The sequence below is a fragment of the Coturnix japonica genome, chromosome 1 (genome assembly GCF_001577835.2).
Source record: "Coturnix japonica isolate 7356 chromosome 1, Coturnix japonica 2.1, whole genome shotgun sequence".
NCBI lineage: Eukaryota > Metazoa > Chordata > Aves > Galliformes > Phasianidae > Coturnix > Coturnix japonica.
Window position 1 is genome coordinate 48251235 of NC_029516.1, and position 17590 is coordinate 48268824.

A 17590-nucleotide genomic window follows, 5' to 3' on the forward strand; every position below is an offset into this window, starting at 1 on the left:
CTTTTTGCTTAGTATCTATAATTTAGCACACTGGGCTAATGCCTCTCAGAAATGCTGTTGATGTCAGGGGAAGTTTGTACTTACAGTTTAGATAGTTGCTAGACAAATCTAGCATTATTTTACTGTAACTGATGCTATGAAGAAGTAACAGGCATGATATGACTTTCTTTTCCAAAGAGAAGCATCTCTGTGTCATGTTTACATTGGACTTGGGAGGTAGAGGAAATGAGACACTGGTAGAATAGGTTGAGATGATGTATAATAATAAACAAGGAAAACAATCCACTCATTTTATTAGAGTAACAAATTCAAAGTATGCCTACATCTCATTTAAAAGCACAGTTGGGGCACTACTGTTGCATATCCAATAGCTTCACTTCTTCTGGTTCAGTGGCAGTGTCAATATGTTGGGATTCCTTGCACAGCCAGAGCTGATACAGACTCACTGTGTTCATTGTCTGAACTAGTTAATGGAAACATTCTTGGTGTGTTTGCACCTCACAGCTGCCATGACCCATCACGGCAGTTAAGGGATAACATCGAGCTGTTGGGACTGTAAGGGAGCTGGAGATCAGTGGAAGAGAATGGAGTCCCATCAAACCACTGATCCATCCAGTCCTGTCCCATCACTCAGCCAGCATGAGCTTTCTTCCAGATAGAGAAGTTTGGATTTTCTGCCAGTGAGCACAGTGAGGTCAGTTTCCCTCCTGTCTTCGAGTTCCTGCTGTCAGACATCTGCAAAGCCCCAGGGAGAAGATTCAGTGGAACTCCTGATTTATTTATTAGAAATTACTGGAGTAGCTACTGCTAATAATGACTTGGTGTTATTTTGATACTTGTGTTGGGAAGTCTAAACAGCGATTTGATTTAGATGATACTAAAAGACCTAAATGTTACCATTGGGGTACCTGCAGATATGTCCATTTTTAATGCCTTTAGTGTCAGAAAATAATCTTTTTAAATCATGGAGGTTTTAAGAGTTTGAAATAAAGGTTGAAGTGGAGGAGAGATGTTACTCTTTGTCCCTAACACTCCTGTTTGAGTCTTGGGTTGTTTGAATTGCAGGTAAAGCAAAGTGCACTTTACCTGGGGATTAGCGAGCAATTTGGGCTTGGTGAATGTCTAAGTGAAACTACTGTATGCATGTCATGCCACAGCTGCAAACGGGGGTGCTTTGTACAGGTAGAAACTCACCTGAGATGTACTGTGTGTGAAGTGGCAGAAAGATTTATCCCACTGCTGGGTTGAGAACTGTTTTGGTTAGAGTGGGAATTCTCCCTGCTACTTTACTGCAGAGCCAGGTGGATCCCTGTCCTTCCCACAGAACCATACAATCACTCTACTGGGTCTTCCTCCATTATGCTGTAGCTAAGAACTGGAGCGGACTGAGGTTACAGAGGGAGGTGACTGATGTGTGTGTATTGCCAGCTGAGGTGTCCACAGTTGATATCTCTGGAAACCTTTTGGTATGTTTTTGTTTGTTTGTTTGTTTTGTTTGTATCCAAGTCTGTATCATCAAATAAGCGTAGAGCTTTTGAAAAGGAATGAGTTATCAGCTCACTCGAGGCAATGCAGGGAGACGGATTTAGATGCATAAATCAAAGTGGACCTCTCAATTTTCTTGAAATTTATCAGGAAAGAAAATTCAGTGCTTTATTTTAAAACAGTTCAATTCATTTCTTTAATGAGTATTTGAAAATCTTTAACCTTCAGGAGCAATTATTCTCTAAGACTTATCCGTTCTTTCCATTCTGTAGATATTTTTCTTAAATAAAATTTAAAAAAAAAAAAAAAGAAAAAAAAGGAAAGAAAAAACTGATTAATTGTAAGAAGATGGATACTTAACTGAGCTTCAGGCTTCTCAATGAGGCTCAGCCTGAAGCTGACAAATGTTTCCTCTGACAATTTAAAGGGTTTTTTCTTTTAATTGAGTTTGTTAAAAAATGGACATGCGTTTAAAAATTAGCAAGACAAGGTGATACATAACTGTCATGAATGGATTAAATACAGCCCTAGGAAAGCTTTCTTACATCCCCATTTTCACTATCAGAAAAATAAATAAAGATTATATTTGACTATGTCTGTGTGAACAGAAAACCCCTCTGTTTGCTTAGTCTGTAAAATAAGGAAATCTAATAGTGAAATGGCAAAAAATTGGCAGAAGGAGAAAAGAATGGATATAATTCCTATAATTCCTCAGACTTCTAAATGTTTTAATCACTTTCAGTCCTCAAAGACTTCATAGAATTTAATTTGACTGATGGAGTCTCTTTGGCTGGAGAGGATATCATTTACAGTATTGTCAATCCCAAATGTCCTAATATCCCGAGTTCTGGATCGCAAAATTCATGACATTGAATTTTTAATTTTATTTCTAAAGCAACTTTGCATCTGTTCTCCTAAAAATAAAAACCCTCATTAGTTGCCATTTGGGTTATGAATTATTAGATCAGAATTTATAACTAGATAACAATTTCAAGCTTTGCTTTCACATTGTATGGAACAAGAAATCTACTTACTTTAAAAAAGAAAAATAAAGACTCTTTTTTCCTTGCCAGTCCACATGTGCATTCACATTAATGGTGATTGTCTAATCTAAGCAGAACATGGGCTTGTCATCTCAATTTTGCTGAATTTTGTTCTTTGATCTGTCATACAGTTCTAACAATGATGTGATTTGTTAACTAAAATATTAGTTGGGACATGTATCTTTTTTGTCAGTTCACTGTCCTTGATACCTACAGCATGAGAACCCAGTGTGCTGCATCTCTCTAACTCCCAAATGAGCTAAGAATGCATTAGTTTCAGACATAGATCTAGGGAGCAGCAGCTCTTAGGAAATTATTGTGATAACCCACACCAGTTTAGCATCTGCGCTCCAATGTGCACATACCAGTGGCTGTCATGATGGCATCTGGCAGCTCAGTATGCTCTATGGAATTTGGCCATGGAATTTGTGGCAATTGTCTGCTTGTTTATTTCCAAAAAGATTATGAATACCTGTTTCCTCTCTTTATAGGTTGCCTTCCAAGTAAAAATGTGTGAAGAGAAACACTTGGGAGTGGACAGTAGGTAATGTGTTAGGTTAGATCTCAAGTAGAGCTGATGGAAGGGACCCATAAAGATCATTGAGTGCAACTCCTATACGCGGACACACAAGTTTTACTGTGGAAAAACACAGTGTTGGCAAAGCCTCAGCCAAATCATAAGGCCCGTGTCCCTAAAGACATTTATTAGGTCAGTGACAGGCTTAAATCAACAGGATTAGTATCAGGCGTTTGGTTGGAGACAGTGCCTCGGCCATGGGGCAGGAGCCACCTGCACTTCCAGCTGCAATTCCTTACAGGTCTCTGTTCACAGCCTTATTTATTTTGCTTACATGTAAAGGATTAAGCTGCATATGTGATTCATGACTAAGTACTTCTTCCAGTTCACTTTGGCCAGGATTTAGGGTTCCTCCATCTTTTCTTAAAGCCAGAGTCACTTGCTGAAATCTCTCTGGCCTTCATTCTTATCTCTCCAGCTTCCTGCATCTCCATGGACCTCAGGTGATGACAGTCCTTTGATTGCTTCTATACTCTGCCTGTGATTTTTGTCTCTTGACTTAAAAGACACAGCCTAGTTCAAATTGTTGAATACAGCTTTGCAATCACTTGGGTGAACTTGCATAGCCTTTAATACACAGGAAGTCAGATAAAATCTAATCTTCTCCTCATTAAGGTAAAACTGTGTCCCTGTCTACACTAGAGAAGACTCCACATTGCATAGTATAACCTACCCTACAACTCCTTAGATTAAATGCAATCATCTGACTTGTTAATATGTCACAGCATCACAACCTCATCCAGCACCCAGGGATGCAAAAGTTACAGGAAGCTGTGATTCACATGGCTTTGGACCTCTCCATTAGTGCCTCCGGTATCTCACCTTTCACATCTCAGTCTGGATTTTAAACCTACCCCATGTTCCTCAGTTGACAGGTGTCATTCCAGTCTTGATCTGGACTATAGACATACGAGTTCTGCTTTCACTAGATTCAAGCCTTCAGTGTCTTTTTTTTTTTTTTTTTTTTTTTAATAAAACCTTGCTTGCCTGCATATGCATGTTTCCTTTTTTCTGATCCACATGCACTTTTCCAGTCTTCCCTCAGATTAGTGGCCATTATTGTAATGCACACAAAAATGAGATAGTGTAATGATGGCTCTAGTGGAGATCATCTGTGGCACACTGCTGTTTCTTAATGGCATAAGCAAAATACCTGATGAAAAGTCAACTTGGAAAACAATCTGGCTCATTAAATCATGATTTTGTGATGAAATTGTCCTGAGAGGTGGCTCAAGCTTGGCTAGATCGGGCTGTACCACGAAGACCAGCAGTCCTTCACAAGCATCACACAGTAGATAGCATATAGCCTGGTTTTGACAGAAGCTTCAATGAAGTCTGGACATGTGCATTTCTCAGGACCTGTTATAAAACTTGGTGGAGCTTATACAGATAAGTCAACTCATATGTCACTCTTCTTTTTTATAAGGTAGACAGATTGATCTCTTTAATTGGTGGGGCATTATCTCTAGTCTTCAACTCATTTTCTGTCTCTTTTCTGAACACACTCCAGATTTTCAACATGCTTTTAGAAATGCTTGTAACAGAAGTTGTAACGGTATGAAGTATCATTCTTGACAGTACTACATACAGAGCTACACATATTTCTCTCCTCCTACTCTTTCCTCACCCATGTATGCTTCCAAAATCTCATTACTTCCACACTTTTCTTTCAGCTCTTGACCCTCTTTCTCAATTACTTGCTCATCTGGGTTTCTAAGTCCCTTCTATGATCATTATTTTCCCAAATATAAAATTCTAGCCTACACATGTGGTTTCAAAGGTAGAGCTTTGTGGGTAGACTACCTTTGGTACATGTGGGACAGGGTTGCCGTGTCTTTAGCATCATTTACACTCTTAAATTTGTGTTATGAGTTAAGTTCTTCATTGCTATTATTTCCAAAGCATCAACTAAATACTGAGTAGGAACCAGCAGTTTACTGATACTTTTGAGGTCTCAATAGCTAATTCTGATCCAGTAATTGATATTTGTTTCTTGCAATCTGTTTGGCTGGCTGGTTTTTAGATTAAGATGACCTGAAATTGTAACTTTCCAAGAGAAAGTTTTGTTGTGAGGTCAGACACCTTGCAGATGTTTTAATCTATCTTCACAGTAATGTATTTGTACAGTTGTCTTTATTTGCCAACTCAAAACCTGATAAAAATGAAAATCAGTCTGATCAGAGCAGATCAATATTGAAAAAGAATGGAAAAGGCTGTATGTCTTTAATAATATTCCCATCAATTAATTTTCTATCTACTAATGTTTCTGTTAACTTTTTCATTACTTTAAGTGCACTAAATGCATTTGGCATCTGTGTTCAGGCCCAAGAGTAATAGTGATCATTTTCTTTCCCCCTTTCGCATACTGGCATGAAATAAATACTCAAGTCAGTAAAATGGCATACCCTTTCTGATAGGAATTAAGTAATGCTCTTGGCTGTTTGTGGACAAACTCTATCCTTTATGTTTGAGCACAGTCATTTCCTGAATATTTAATGTGGGCCACTGGTTAGAACATACTCTGTTTTGCATTCTTCCTAATAAAAGTCAAGTTCTGGAATTTGTATTCAGTGCATCTATCTGTTATGGACAATCATGGTTCTTACTGTGTTCAAAATTGACAAAACTTCTAAATTTCTAAATAATGAAAGAGGTCAAATTCAGTTAAACTCCAGGTGATTTAATTTTCTAAGCATGCAGTGCTTTCTAGTGCATATTTCTCCACTATTTTGTCTTCTTCCCCCATGAGTACACTAGCTACCTTCAGTCTTTCATTTATATTTCAGAAGCTTTACATAGGGACATATCATTCTAGAATCATCTTTCTTGTTGTAAGCCCGCATTGGAACATTGTGGGTGGAATTTGCGCAGTAGGGTATTGCATTGCAACAAATGGAACGCTTATGTATTTGCTTAATAATTCTAATTTAGGATGACTAAAGTGGCACTTCCAACTATGCAACATAATGAGGCTTCAGAGGGAAAAATTACAAACTCTTTCTAATCTTGTCGTTCCAACTCTCCATATGTCTGTTTTGTTAATGCACAGCTTTAAGACTTTCAGCTATCATTGATAACTCAGTGGCAGATATATGATTTTCATAGCTCTTAAAATAAATAAACCACACAAATGTAGGGAAGATGACTGAAAAACCTTCAAGATATGTTACACAGACTGTTCTTTCTTCCTTTTATAGCACTGGAATGCTAACTCCTAACTCTTCTGTTCACTGTGTTGTGGGGTTTTCTCTTCACAAGTGGAAGAGAATACCTTTGTAAGAAATAGGTGCTCTTTGTTGTAGTCAAATCACTCTTTCTACACCTCTACTATTAGGTCAGTTTTTTCAAGTCTGGGATTTTTTCACTGAATTTTAGCTTGTAAATCCCTTTGTTCTTCTTGTTCCCTACAGACAGACACCATCTGGACATCGTTATGTTGTAATTGTGAAGAGCCCAATATCTTTGTTTGTTAGGATTATAGTATTAGTCTGACTTTTAAATAATGTGAAAAGGACATAATCTCATTATCATTTATATTGTTTCTTCCTTTTTTTTCCTTGTTGCAATAAATAATATTAAATCATAGGGTTTACATGCAGTAGATTGTTGAAGTTAACCCTAATCGTTTTGGGGCCATGAGGAATGGGGTCAGATCAGTACATTAGTTTGCACACCCTAAACCAGACATCCTTATGCTTTTGGATTCCTCTGTGAATGTGTGGTCCTCTTGGCTGGGGCTATGGAGCAGTGAAGATTGCTGAACTCTGTGTTGTTTTTTAAGCCTAATAATCAAAATCACCAATAAAGAGAATTTTTAATATAGCGTGCAGACTGACACAATTACAGTCTTCTTCATGACCAAGGCCACAGAATAATTTTATTGCTTTCTCCAGTAATTGTTCTTCATTTTAATTATTATTTTTTTTACAGGCCATAATTTGATATTGGTCTTAACTAATGTTTCCAATGCTTAATTGCTTTCCCTGCTCAAAATTTGTATCCTGTTTCTGTCTTGTGTTTTTGAAATCACATTTTCAGCTGCTGATTCTCACATTCTCTTACAGTTGGAAGAATCTTCTTGGAATGAATGAATATTTAATTATTTATTTAAGTACTTAAAGATATGAGGAAATTGTCTATTAAATCCTGTTTATCTGAATAAATTCCTATCCTTTGGCATTTGGGTCATTCTTTAGATCTTCTCATATAATCACAAGAAAAGAGCTCTGTTTCATGTTCATGGATGTATATTTTATAAATGGAACGTAGTTATGTATTTGTTCAAGTATTGAAGTGTCAAGAATTAAAATTGATCTTGGGTCCACCCCTTCTGGTCACTCAGGTACATCGAACCAACCCGAGCTCCCCTGGGTTGGCCCTACCAGGTGCTCAATCTCTGCTTTAAGTTGTGACATAGCATTTCCACTGAACTTTGCAAATAGTATTCAAGCACTATTTAAACTTAACAGGAAGTATATTAATTCCATATACATATCTTTGTAAATTCTGACGTTTTTGAGCAAGTCACCCATTGAACTGAGGCTTCTAGAACTTATTTGTTTGGAAGCATCTTTCATGGCAAGGAGGATGAGATAGGTACAAAGGAATAACCAGAATGTTGTGCAGGTTATAACAGGATAGGGGATAAAGCAGTGTGTTCCACACATTCACTGCCTTCTTAGATGCTATTTTCTGGGAGTTGATAATTTCAAAACGTCATAACTAGAAAACTTCACACACAAAGAATATTATCTTTCACCAGGGAAAGTGACCGTGATGTGCTGGGGAAAAGGACTCGCACTTGAGAGGATGTTAGGTATGTAAATCTGATGTTGTGCTGGAGCAGCAGCTTTTCAGATTGTTCTGTATTTTCAGAGTGCACTGAGAAGGGGAGCTTATTTCTGCAGGAGATCAATATAAGTGTTTTGTTTGTATACAGCAAAAAAGGACATAGAATTGAATTCCAGTACAAGAAAAGGCTTTGGTGTGTTGTTAAAATTGTTAATTTAAATGCACAGAAGCCAAGAACTTCAGAGTTATAGCAACTGTGGGAAACATAAGTCGGAAATGTTTTACATACACTTCAGGGCATACATATCCTAGCTTAAACAATAATGCAAAACACTACATATGTACCAGAGGCGAGAGTAATGGGTGCCGTGGGAGCCATGTATGACTTTGAATTTCTGGACTTACTTAGAACCGAAGCTGTTGTCCCTCTGAATATGTAAGGTACAGAGTGAAATACATCTTGTTCTGAAATACAAGTTCCTGGTTCTGCATAAGCTTAACTTCTTGCATAAATTCAAGCATCCTGGTAACCACGCTGCTTGCTTTCACTTCTTTCTCATGGATTGCACGCACAGAAGTGTTTTCTAGGCTTAGTGACCAGCTTCCTAGAAACAGAATAAGCCAAGAAATGAAAATGAACACATGATGCAAAATGGAAAGAGTCCTGTAGAAATTTTGTTCTGTTCATAAGTTGCAGTACTGGTGTGGTGTCCAGAAATGGATAAATGTGTCTTAAAAAAGCGTGCATTCCCAGGGTATCTAACTGAAGGAGCTCTAATAGTTGCTCTTAGATGAGAAACTGTGAGATTAAGACCATGAGTCTTTGGTCCATGGCTTGGTGAGGGAATGGGCAGGAGGTTGCATCGAGACATCAGATGTGGGTGGGAGATACAGGATTCTCCCAAACTGGATCTTTTTGTTTCTTACTAATAGTTAATGCTGGCTGAGAATCCAGTTAATCCCATTAACACTTTCTTAAGATTCTTTGTTGACTTCCATCCTGTTACACATGCAAGGCAGTTGTTTTCTCTACTCACAGTAGTTTGTAATAAAAGATCTTGTGCTTTCCACTCTTTAACCTGCTAATTATCCCTTTGCTGCTCAGAGGGTATGTATTATAAAATAATCTGTGTCCACTTGATTGATTTATTTTCTGTTAAGTGTCAGGTCTACATATTCTTGCTTTCATTTTTGACATGCTTACTGTGCCAGTTTATAAATACACAGAATTTACTTCCATTTTATTCTAATCCTTCAAATCAGCCTAAACTGTAGAAATTATTTATGCTTTTTAAAACATGTACTGCCTGAAATCAAACGGGCATTTCCTTCTGCCTTTTGTGATCTTCCTTCTGGTACTTGTTTTGTCATGAAACTTCTAAGAACACACCAGAGTAGAAAGATGTAGAGTGCTTAGTCTGGCCTCTTTGCCTATATTTAGTAAATGTGGTCATTTAAGAAGCAGCTGTGACTGCATGTTGTTGGGTTGTTTTTTTTGTTTTTTGTTTGTGGTTTTTGCTTTTCAAGTCTGTTTCTGTGATTTTGCAAAGAAGAAGAGAGAGTTTCACAAAATTTGAAGTTTCACCATGAGGATCAGTGGGTTGGGAGTTCTTTCAGAATATCTTGATGGTGGTGAGGGTGGTTTATTTACTGTTATTTATAAAACTTCAGAAAGCTCGATTTCAGTCTTTCTTTACCTTTAGGAAGGTTAAGTGTATTTTTACTCTCATTTAGAAGCTGAGATCACGCATAACTCCATTATGACAGTTGAGAACATCACCAAGTATTTTGAAACTCATGTGATTATAAGTTTTAGTTGCTTTGCTATTGTTTTTGCTATGACAGTTCATTATAACCTGGTTCTTCTGAGTAACTGACAGCAGTTGACATGTGGACTGGGTGCATTTCTTCCTGCTTTTCACTATAGCAAAATTGAGTTGCTCCTAAGGAAGCTACCAATGGTCTTCTGTGCATGCTTCAAAAGGTACTGTTCAAAATCCTAGATTAAAAAAATAAATTAACAAGCTGTGTGTTCATGCTACCTGCCTACGTCCAGCACCAAAGCTCAAGAGAGAGATAAACTGTTCAGACCATCTGCTGTCCAGGCAGCTTCCTGTAGCATTGCTAGAAAGAGGAAGGTGCAGTGCCTAAATTTCATAGTCTGTAGGTGAGCAGTCTGAAATGGCTGTTGGTAGTAATAGGTCTCCTTAGCACTCCAACAAGTGCTGAGTACCATAAGGGAGGATTTGCCCACTGGCCTTGTAACACAGTTCTTCCCCTCCTTCACAGCAACCTAGAGGACTGGATAAAGCTAGGAGTGAAATGTTACATGTCCATCAGTATAGCCAGAACACTGGATGCGATCTCCTACTGTTCAGTGGCCTCTTCTTCCTTTGGCATGCCCAATGGCACTTTGACCACAGTGTAGCTCACCTTCAAAGCCTGAGGTAGAAGATGCAAGGTGAATAAATGGTGAAGCAATCTATCTGTCTGCTTTATAGCATCTGCAACAGCTGTATGGCAATGTGCTTTTCTTTGGCAGCCGCCAGCAGCGATGCAATTAGTTGCCAAGACAATTGGCAGCAGATGGCTTTGTCCAAAAGTGCCATGAAATTCATTTAAGCTAAAAAGATGGAGTATTGTATTTGTAGCTGATTCATTACAAGAAAATGAGACTCCTTGTATTCTGATTTTGTAAGTAGTGAATTTGCAATTACAGCTGAGATTCCAAAGATTTTGTATCCTCCCTCCCTCCTTACACAGCCTACCACCATGAACATGCGAAAGTGAGAAAAGTCTGGTAGTTTTTTTCAGCGTTATCAAAGGAATGTTATCTATATTTACTGCAGCTGTTCAGACGACTTTTTAAAGCAGATTGTAACTAAGGACATTTTGGACCTACACTTCCTGATGTGTTTTTTTCTCTGCACTTCCAAATCTTTATTTTGGTATCCTACCCCATCATCACAACAATACTGCGCTGCAATCTCTGAATAAAATTACATGACAATTTCATAACTTCTTTTAATACATAATTTTTACTGCAAAGTAGTGTGTACCTGATGTAGCCCCTCTTCAAGCTCTCTTTTCTGTTCAGTAACCAAAATTCTCATATACTGCTAGTTTTCAAGGAACTTCATGAGAAAATCAATAAAGGAATAATATAGAAGAATACAGTTTATACTGCTTTGATGCTAACCTTATCCTTTAAGGAATTTAGTATCTCTATACAGTACATGCTTTTGTTTATAAGTTAGATTTGTTTATGGAATAATAAAAGATGCCTGAAAACCATTATATTTCTCTAGCAAGACCAGTCTTCCTGCCTACCATTCATGCGTGTGCCTGAAGTATGACAGACTATCAGTGTATACCTGTTTTTTTCTGATAGTTGCTTTTTCTTTCAGTACCTTCACAGATTGATGAGATTGGCTGATCTCATTTTTTAACTGAAGTAAAAAAGTGTCAGCCTTCACACTTCCAAATACCTCAGTGGCAAAACCAGTATCTATTCTATGAGCACTTCAGTAGTACACTGTCATTTGTATGTTATACTAGTAAAGCATTTCTAATGCGGAAGCAACTGTACCAGTAAAAAAACCTCAACCCTCTGTACTGATACAATAAACTGCTTCCCAACAGTGAAATGTACTGCAAGTGAACATGAGTTTTTTTCTGGTGTAATTGTATGTACTCAATGCTTCCACAAGGATAATAGTTCAGTCAGGGATTAAACATTTTCATACTCCATTTCATGGCTCAAGAAGTCTCCTCGGGAGCTTAGGTGTATTGCCTAGAAAGCCTGAAAAATCCCCTGAACAAAAATTTGGATGCTAGTTTGTTACCAAAGGAGCAAGGCTTTTAAAACCATCATATAAAATCATTAGTGTTTTGTTGTTGTTGTTTGCTTATTTGTTTGTTTTCCTCATCTCTGCTGTGAAAAAAGTACTCTCAGGACCTCCTATTGTATTTGGAGTTCATGAAGCAAAGGAGAAACATTTTCAATTTAATTAACATGATCTTGAAGAAGTTAATGAGCTGTTCTTCCAAAAAGCTTTTTATTAGTATTACATATCACATTCTTTATCCACAATCCACATAAAGGTGTTTGATGCAGACAATTTTGTAAGGACATCTGATAATCTTCCCTCAAATTTGGCTTTACTGCTGCTTGCAAGAAGTTGAGTTCTGCTTCTGAAATTTATGAGCGTGGGCATCCTCACAGCCACTGAGATAAACCGAGCAGCCCGAAAGTAGGCTTCAGTTATTAAAACTCATACTTAGCTGCTGAGATACTGTGCTCTGTTAGCAGTTCAAAGCCAACCAGCACCATGTAGGACAAGGCTGTACCTTCTCTCATTTATTAAGTACAGGAAAAAATAAGAGTTCAAATGTAATTTTAGGCAACCTTATTGTTATCAGTTTATTGAGTTAACAGCATCTTCAAAGCCTAATTATTTTGGTTTCGTACATAGATATTAGCAGTGGATGTGGTCGACATGGACATGGTAGCAGCCAAAGAGATACTGAGCATGTTCTAGGCTTGTGGGTTTTCTCCTCCTTTAAACTTCTGTTGCATCTCCTCAGGCATGTCTGCCTGCTGAGCATTAGCTGGTACCAGGTTGTCAGAATGGATGTGTAATTAGTCTTGGGATAGCATTTTCAAAAGAATATCAAGTCCTGTTTTCAAGGGCAAAGTTAGCTGGTTAGGAAGTTCTTTTTAAATGTCTTTTAAGCTATTTTAGAAAGGATGGATGCCTGAAGATGTACCTACTTGCATTGTAGGCACCTAATTGTTCTTGGAAATCTGGTCTTTCCAGGCCTCTTAGCCCCCTCAGCAGCTATTTCTTTGAATGGAATGCACTTCTCAGTCATCTCAGTGAGCTTTAAGGTGGTATTTTAGTCAAAACATTAGGAAGAAAGGGAAAATAAAGAGGATAGAATTTCAGTCAAAGGTATCAATATAGGCCATGGTTGCTGTTGTTGTTGTTTAATTAAATAGTCTCATTCTTCCTTACCCAGATTAAAAGAATAATTATGGATGCTCATCTGTCTCGTTGTTCTGATGTTCCCCAGTCTATGCTGGAAATAGGAATAAGGAGCAAGTGAGGCATTTCCTTTTTAAAATTTAAGGTCAACATATGCTGTGCTTGTCTTAAACTCATCATATCCCTTTTACTTCCACATCCCAACAGCCCCATGGCTGCTGTTTTATTGCACTGTTTGTTTTTTGTTTGTTTTGTTTTGTTTTTTGCTTTCCTGGTTCATGTGTTGTTCTAAATTGGCTTTGTTCCTATTTCTCTCTCTCTTTTGCTGTTTTCTTTTTATGGAGGAATATATCAAATGTGACCTCACATTACCGACTTTCATGTTTCTTGGAGCACTGCTTCACTGCACCCTGCACACTCCATTGCCCTAACAGTTTAAGCTCTTCTTCCAGAACGCACACGTAAGATCATCATTGTGCACTGCTCTGTGATCAGGTCTTCCATGCATTGAAATTCAGTCAGCAAGATACAGTTGTTGTGCCGTGTTGGCAGCTTTAATTGATATGTAAGGAGTGGTCCAAGAGGGAACAAGGTACAGTCTGCCCTTTTTGCTCAGTGGCATAAGTTGCAAATATGCGTACACTGCTTGCAAAGTTCCACTACATCATCAGCCGTGGGACTATCATAAGGCCTTCCTGTATGTGCAGTAATGTTGCAACTGAACTGATTAAAGTTCCAGATAGGATTTTGTTCTCTAGAAACATTTTATAGATGTTCATATAATGTTCACATGCCTGTCCCATATTTACCTAGCATCATGTCTGCGACCAGGGTGGACCAATTCCCTCTGATATACAGAAGTGTATTTGTCAGTTTTTCTCTGATTGTTTTTTTTTTTTTTCTTGATTGCTGAGTTTATGAACTTTAAAGGCCCTGTAAGGTTTTTTCCCCTGAGAAGTGCCCAGTACGAGTAATATAGGGAGGGCACTCAAGGCAAGACTGAATGTGGCTCTGGGCAGCCTGGTTTAATGGTTGGCAACCCTGCACACAGCAGAGGGCTTGAAACTGGATGATCTTTGAGGTCCCAGGCCTTTCTGTGATTCTGTGATTACCTGGGCAAGCACAACTAGCACCCTTGCCACCATCTTTTTGTTGTACTCTCCTGTGCACAGAAATCAATTTGAGTTCTTTCTGGTTCTTCTTTTCTCACCAGCTCATCTCATTAGCTTTTTTCTGGTCTCCTCTAGAAGTTTCTTGGTTAGAAGTCAAGCATCTTGCACTTCAGAATACAAACCAGAACTTCCAGCTGTGAGTAGGTTTTGGTTCCAGTTGACATCAATTAGCATTACCTCTCCTCCTGGATCATATTCCTGACACCACATAGGATATCCCTTTGGCCCCTGTGGGTCACCTGTCCTGGCTGTCCCTTCCTATCTCACTGTATGCTCCTAACCGCTATGGCAGGGCAGCATGCTAAGCTGAAATGACCTTGGCTCTGCGTAGCACTGCTCTTCAGCAACTGAAACATAGCTTTGTTACCAGCATTATTCTTGTCCTAAATCCAAAACACATCACTGTACCAGCTACTAGGAAGAAAATGATCTCAGCCGAAACCAGGACACACTATTGCTCAATTTTTTACTCAAAGGTGGATTTCCTGAATCATTTGCCCAGCTGATTTATGAAGTTCTTATCATTGCCCATACCCCTGCTATTTCTCTTAATCAAGTGCTCATTCTCATGGGAATGAGTTTTTTGATAACTAAGTTATTTGTTTTCATCCAGTCTTCTTAGATCTTTCTCTTTCAATTAGAGTATCATTAGTAGATTCAAGAACAGCTTTAGCTGTTTTTGCCATTGATTTTAAAACCTGTAGCTCTGTCTCTCAGCTGTGTCCATAGTTCAGTGCCAACTTCTTCAGATTTACTTCACCAAAGGAATGCCAAATAGAGAAAGAAAAAAAATAAATGTAAAATAAACTCAGAGTTAATAACACCTCTGTGCTCTGTAGTTTACAGGTTTTATGGTAGAAAGTATTTACTGTAATTGTTTTTTGCCATGGTAGGTATGAAAGGAAACAAGCATTCCTGAGGTCACACAGCAGCCTGAAAACCCATCCCACCACATATAGAGGAACATTTGGACAATAACTGTCTCAGACTGCATTTGCTGATTGCAAGTAATAGCCCCTCTAGTATACAGAAACGACTTCCACTTTCTCTAGAATACTATTTCACTGGGAGATGTGCCCACTTAAGCAAGTACTGAATTTTACGCACTCTTAGAACATTTGAAAGTGAAGGCTCAGCTGTTATGTTTTAGGCTAAATTTATGGATGATTTTCCATTGAAGTTAGAGAATGCTCACCTATATTAGATGCTTTATGTCTTGAATAATTCTGTCACTTCATCCCCTATTTAATTACTTTCATTCTTCCCTAATTGAGTTTAGGGTAATAACTTTGATAACTGAGACACCATCTGGCATGGAGATATAGATTTCACAAGAAGAAAGCAGCAGAATTACACTTGAAGTTCAGCTATATTTTTTTCCTCTCTTTTAAACAGAAATAATCAAAACCAAGCATTAAAGCATTGTCATTCCACAGTTTTCAAAGAAATGTGCACCGTACAAAATCTAATGATATACAAGTAAGTACAGAGTGTACCCTAGTATTCCTACCACATAGTCATTCTGTTAAGTAAAATAAATAATAACATGGTTGTAGCTATGCGATTGAGGCTTGAAATGAGGCTTATTTTCACATCTCTTGTGTGCAGCTGATAAAAGCCAGTCAGTTAGATTAGATATACCTGGTCTGCCTGGCACTGAGAAGGCGAGAATTGATGAAAATTCATTACATAAGCATTTTACACTGGCTGATCCATAGAGCAGGATCAGCATCAGCCTATTATGAGGGATTACAGTCTGCACAGCCACACAGAGAACAAATATAGAATTTTGCAGAAATTTCAGAATGAAGAAGGGAACTGGGGAATGGTAGGCTCTGGAATTAAGGCATTGAGGTTCATCAGGACCTGATGAAGAACCAGATCCAAAATACCTAACCAATAGAAGCATAGAGAGGAAAAAGAAATCCAAAAGGGAAAAGGGACAGCAGTGAAATAAAATGTAATTGATATCTAACAGATTTAGAGCTTTATATTCTTGGCGGAGTTAAACTTGTGCTTTACGAGCGCTATAATGTGATAGAATTAAATTGAAACCACTTCACTTTTTTATGAGTGGTTTTTTTTTTGTTTTTTTTTTTTTGTTTGTTTGTTTGTTTTTTGTTTGGTTTTTTTTTTCCCCCCCTGGGATCTGGACACCTTTTGAGTGCCCAAAATGGAGAATGAGAATGCCCTGTAGTGCGTAGTGGTGAGATAATGATGTGTTTTTTCAGTCAACACTTTCCCTGTACAGCTCTCAGAAGGACAATCCAAATTAAAAAAAAAGATTAAAAAGAAAGGCAATGATTCACATGATTGATGCTAAATACATCTGATTTGTGTGTGTTTACTTATCCCGCCTAATACTTTTGTCTTGAAGGTGTGAAAATTCTGCTGTGGACTGCCACAGGTTACCTCGTACTACTTAAGATGCCTAGCAACAATTAAAATTGTTTTCCTAAGTGCTCTTCAGGCAGAATTGATGATTGCATCCTCCCATCACAAACGTGCCACAGGTGCACGTTTGCCCCTTCTGTTTACCCACCTCAAGTGATTTGTCAGCTGGTACAGAATATACTGTTCATAATAAAGCACACATCACTTTAACAGTCTTAATAATAATTTTAAAAGTGTTGCTAGTTCAAAGTGTAAAAATATCATATTTTGTAGTGTCTGAAATTAGTTTTTAAGAGCTTTGTCCCCTTATTTTTGCATCCTGACATGGACCATGCTTTTTGTTTGTCCTGCAGAGATGAAAATGAGATCTGACTGCAAAGGAAACAAACAAGCAGCGAGCGTTGATATTTTCTCATCTAACTATAGGATTCTACCTCCCAGTAAACATGCAGTATTGCAAAGCTTTAAGTACAGTTTTAAGAAGTGGAAATATTGAACATGGAAAGTAACTTCTTTGCTCATTCTTCTTAAATGTTTTGTACTTCTTAATATTTGAAGTTGGAAAAAGATGTAATGACTGTCATGTAATAGGTTAGAGGTCTTCAGGCAAACCTGGAATTTTAGTTTTCCCATTGGCTGGATTCAGTCAGATTATTCAGGAAGAGAAAGAAGAGCACTGTCCAGAGGAATCTACAGAAAAGGTTTGTGCTCCCCATATAGGAAACTAAATTTCTTCATCAGAAGGAAGTTATATGAGTTTCTAGGAGGAATTTTCAATACGTGCGTGGTGTAGTTATGGTTGCTCGAAAGAGGAAAGGCTGTCTCTCAAAACAAGTACTACATTCAGATGTCCTGCCAAGGGACAGAGTATATATTATATACTGATTGAAATGTGGGCTCTATCTCAGAGGAATGTATATGGTCACAGCTGTTGTAACTCAGTTCCTGTAGTATCTTAATGATAGTTAAGACCTGAAAAAAAAGGCTTAGTTTAAAAAGTGAACCAGCTAGTAACACCACAATGAAGTATTTTTGTTCCCACGTTTTTCTTGGGCAGGTGGTCGTAAGTTAGAAAGGAGAAGACCACATTTCCTTGTGTGACAGAAGGGCATGTATTGTAGCAGCCCATTCTTAGAATGA

The 17590-nt window shown here is 38.0% G+C and overlaps 1 protein-coding gene across 5 annotated transcripts in view; it reads left to right on the forward strand.

The window, feature by feature from the left end:
* The window catches only part of LARGE1 (LARGE xylosyl- and glucuronyltransferase 1), a 275468-nt gene that overhangs the window by 99107 nt on the left and 158771 nt on the right, over nt 1-17590 (forward strand). For 4 of the 5 annotated variants that reach the window (XM_015863596.2, XM_015863603.2, XM_032445042.1 and 1 more), the window contains one exon: nt 7868-7921. The exons of the other annotated variant lie outside the window; for it this stretch is intronic. In XM_015863596.2, the coding sequence (XP_015719082.2) occupies nt 7868-7921 (54 nt within the window). The remainder of the gene's footprint in view (nt 1-7867; nt 7922-17590) is intronic. 5 annotated transcript variants of the gene reach the window in all.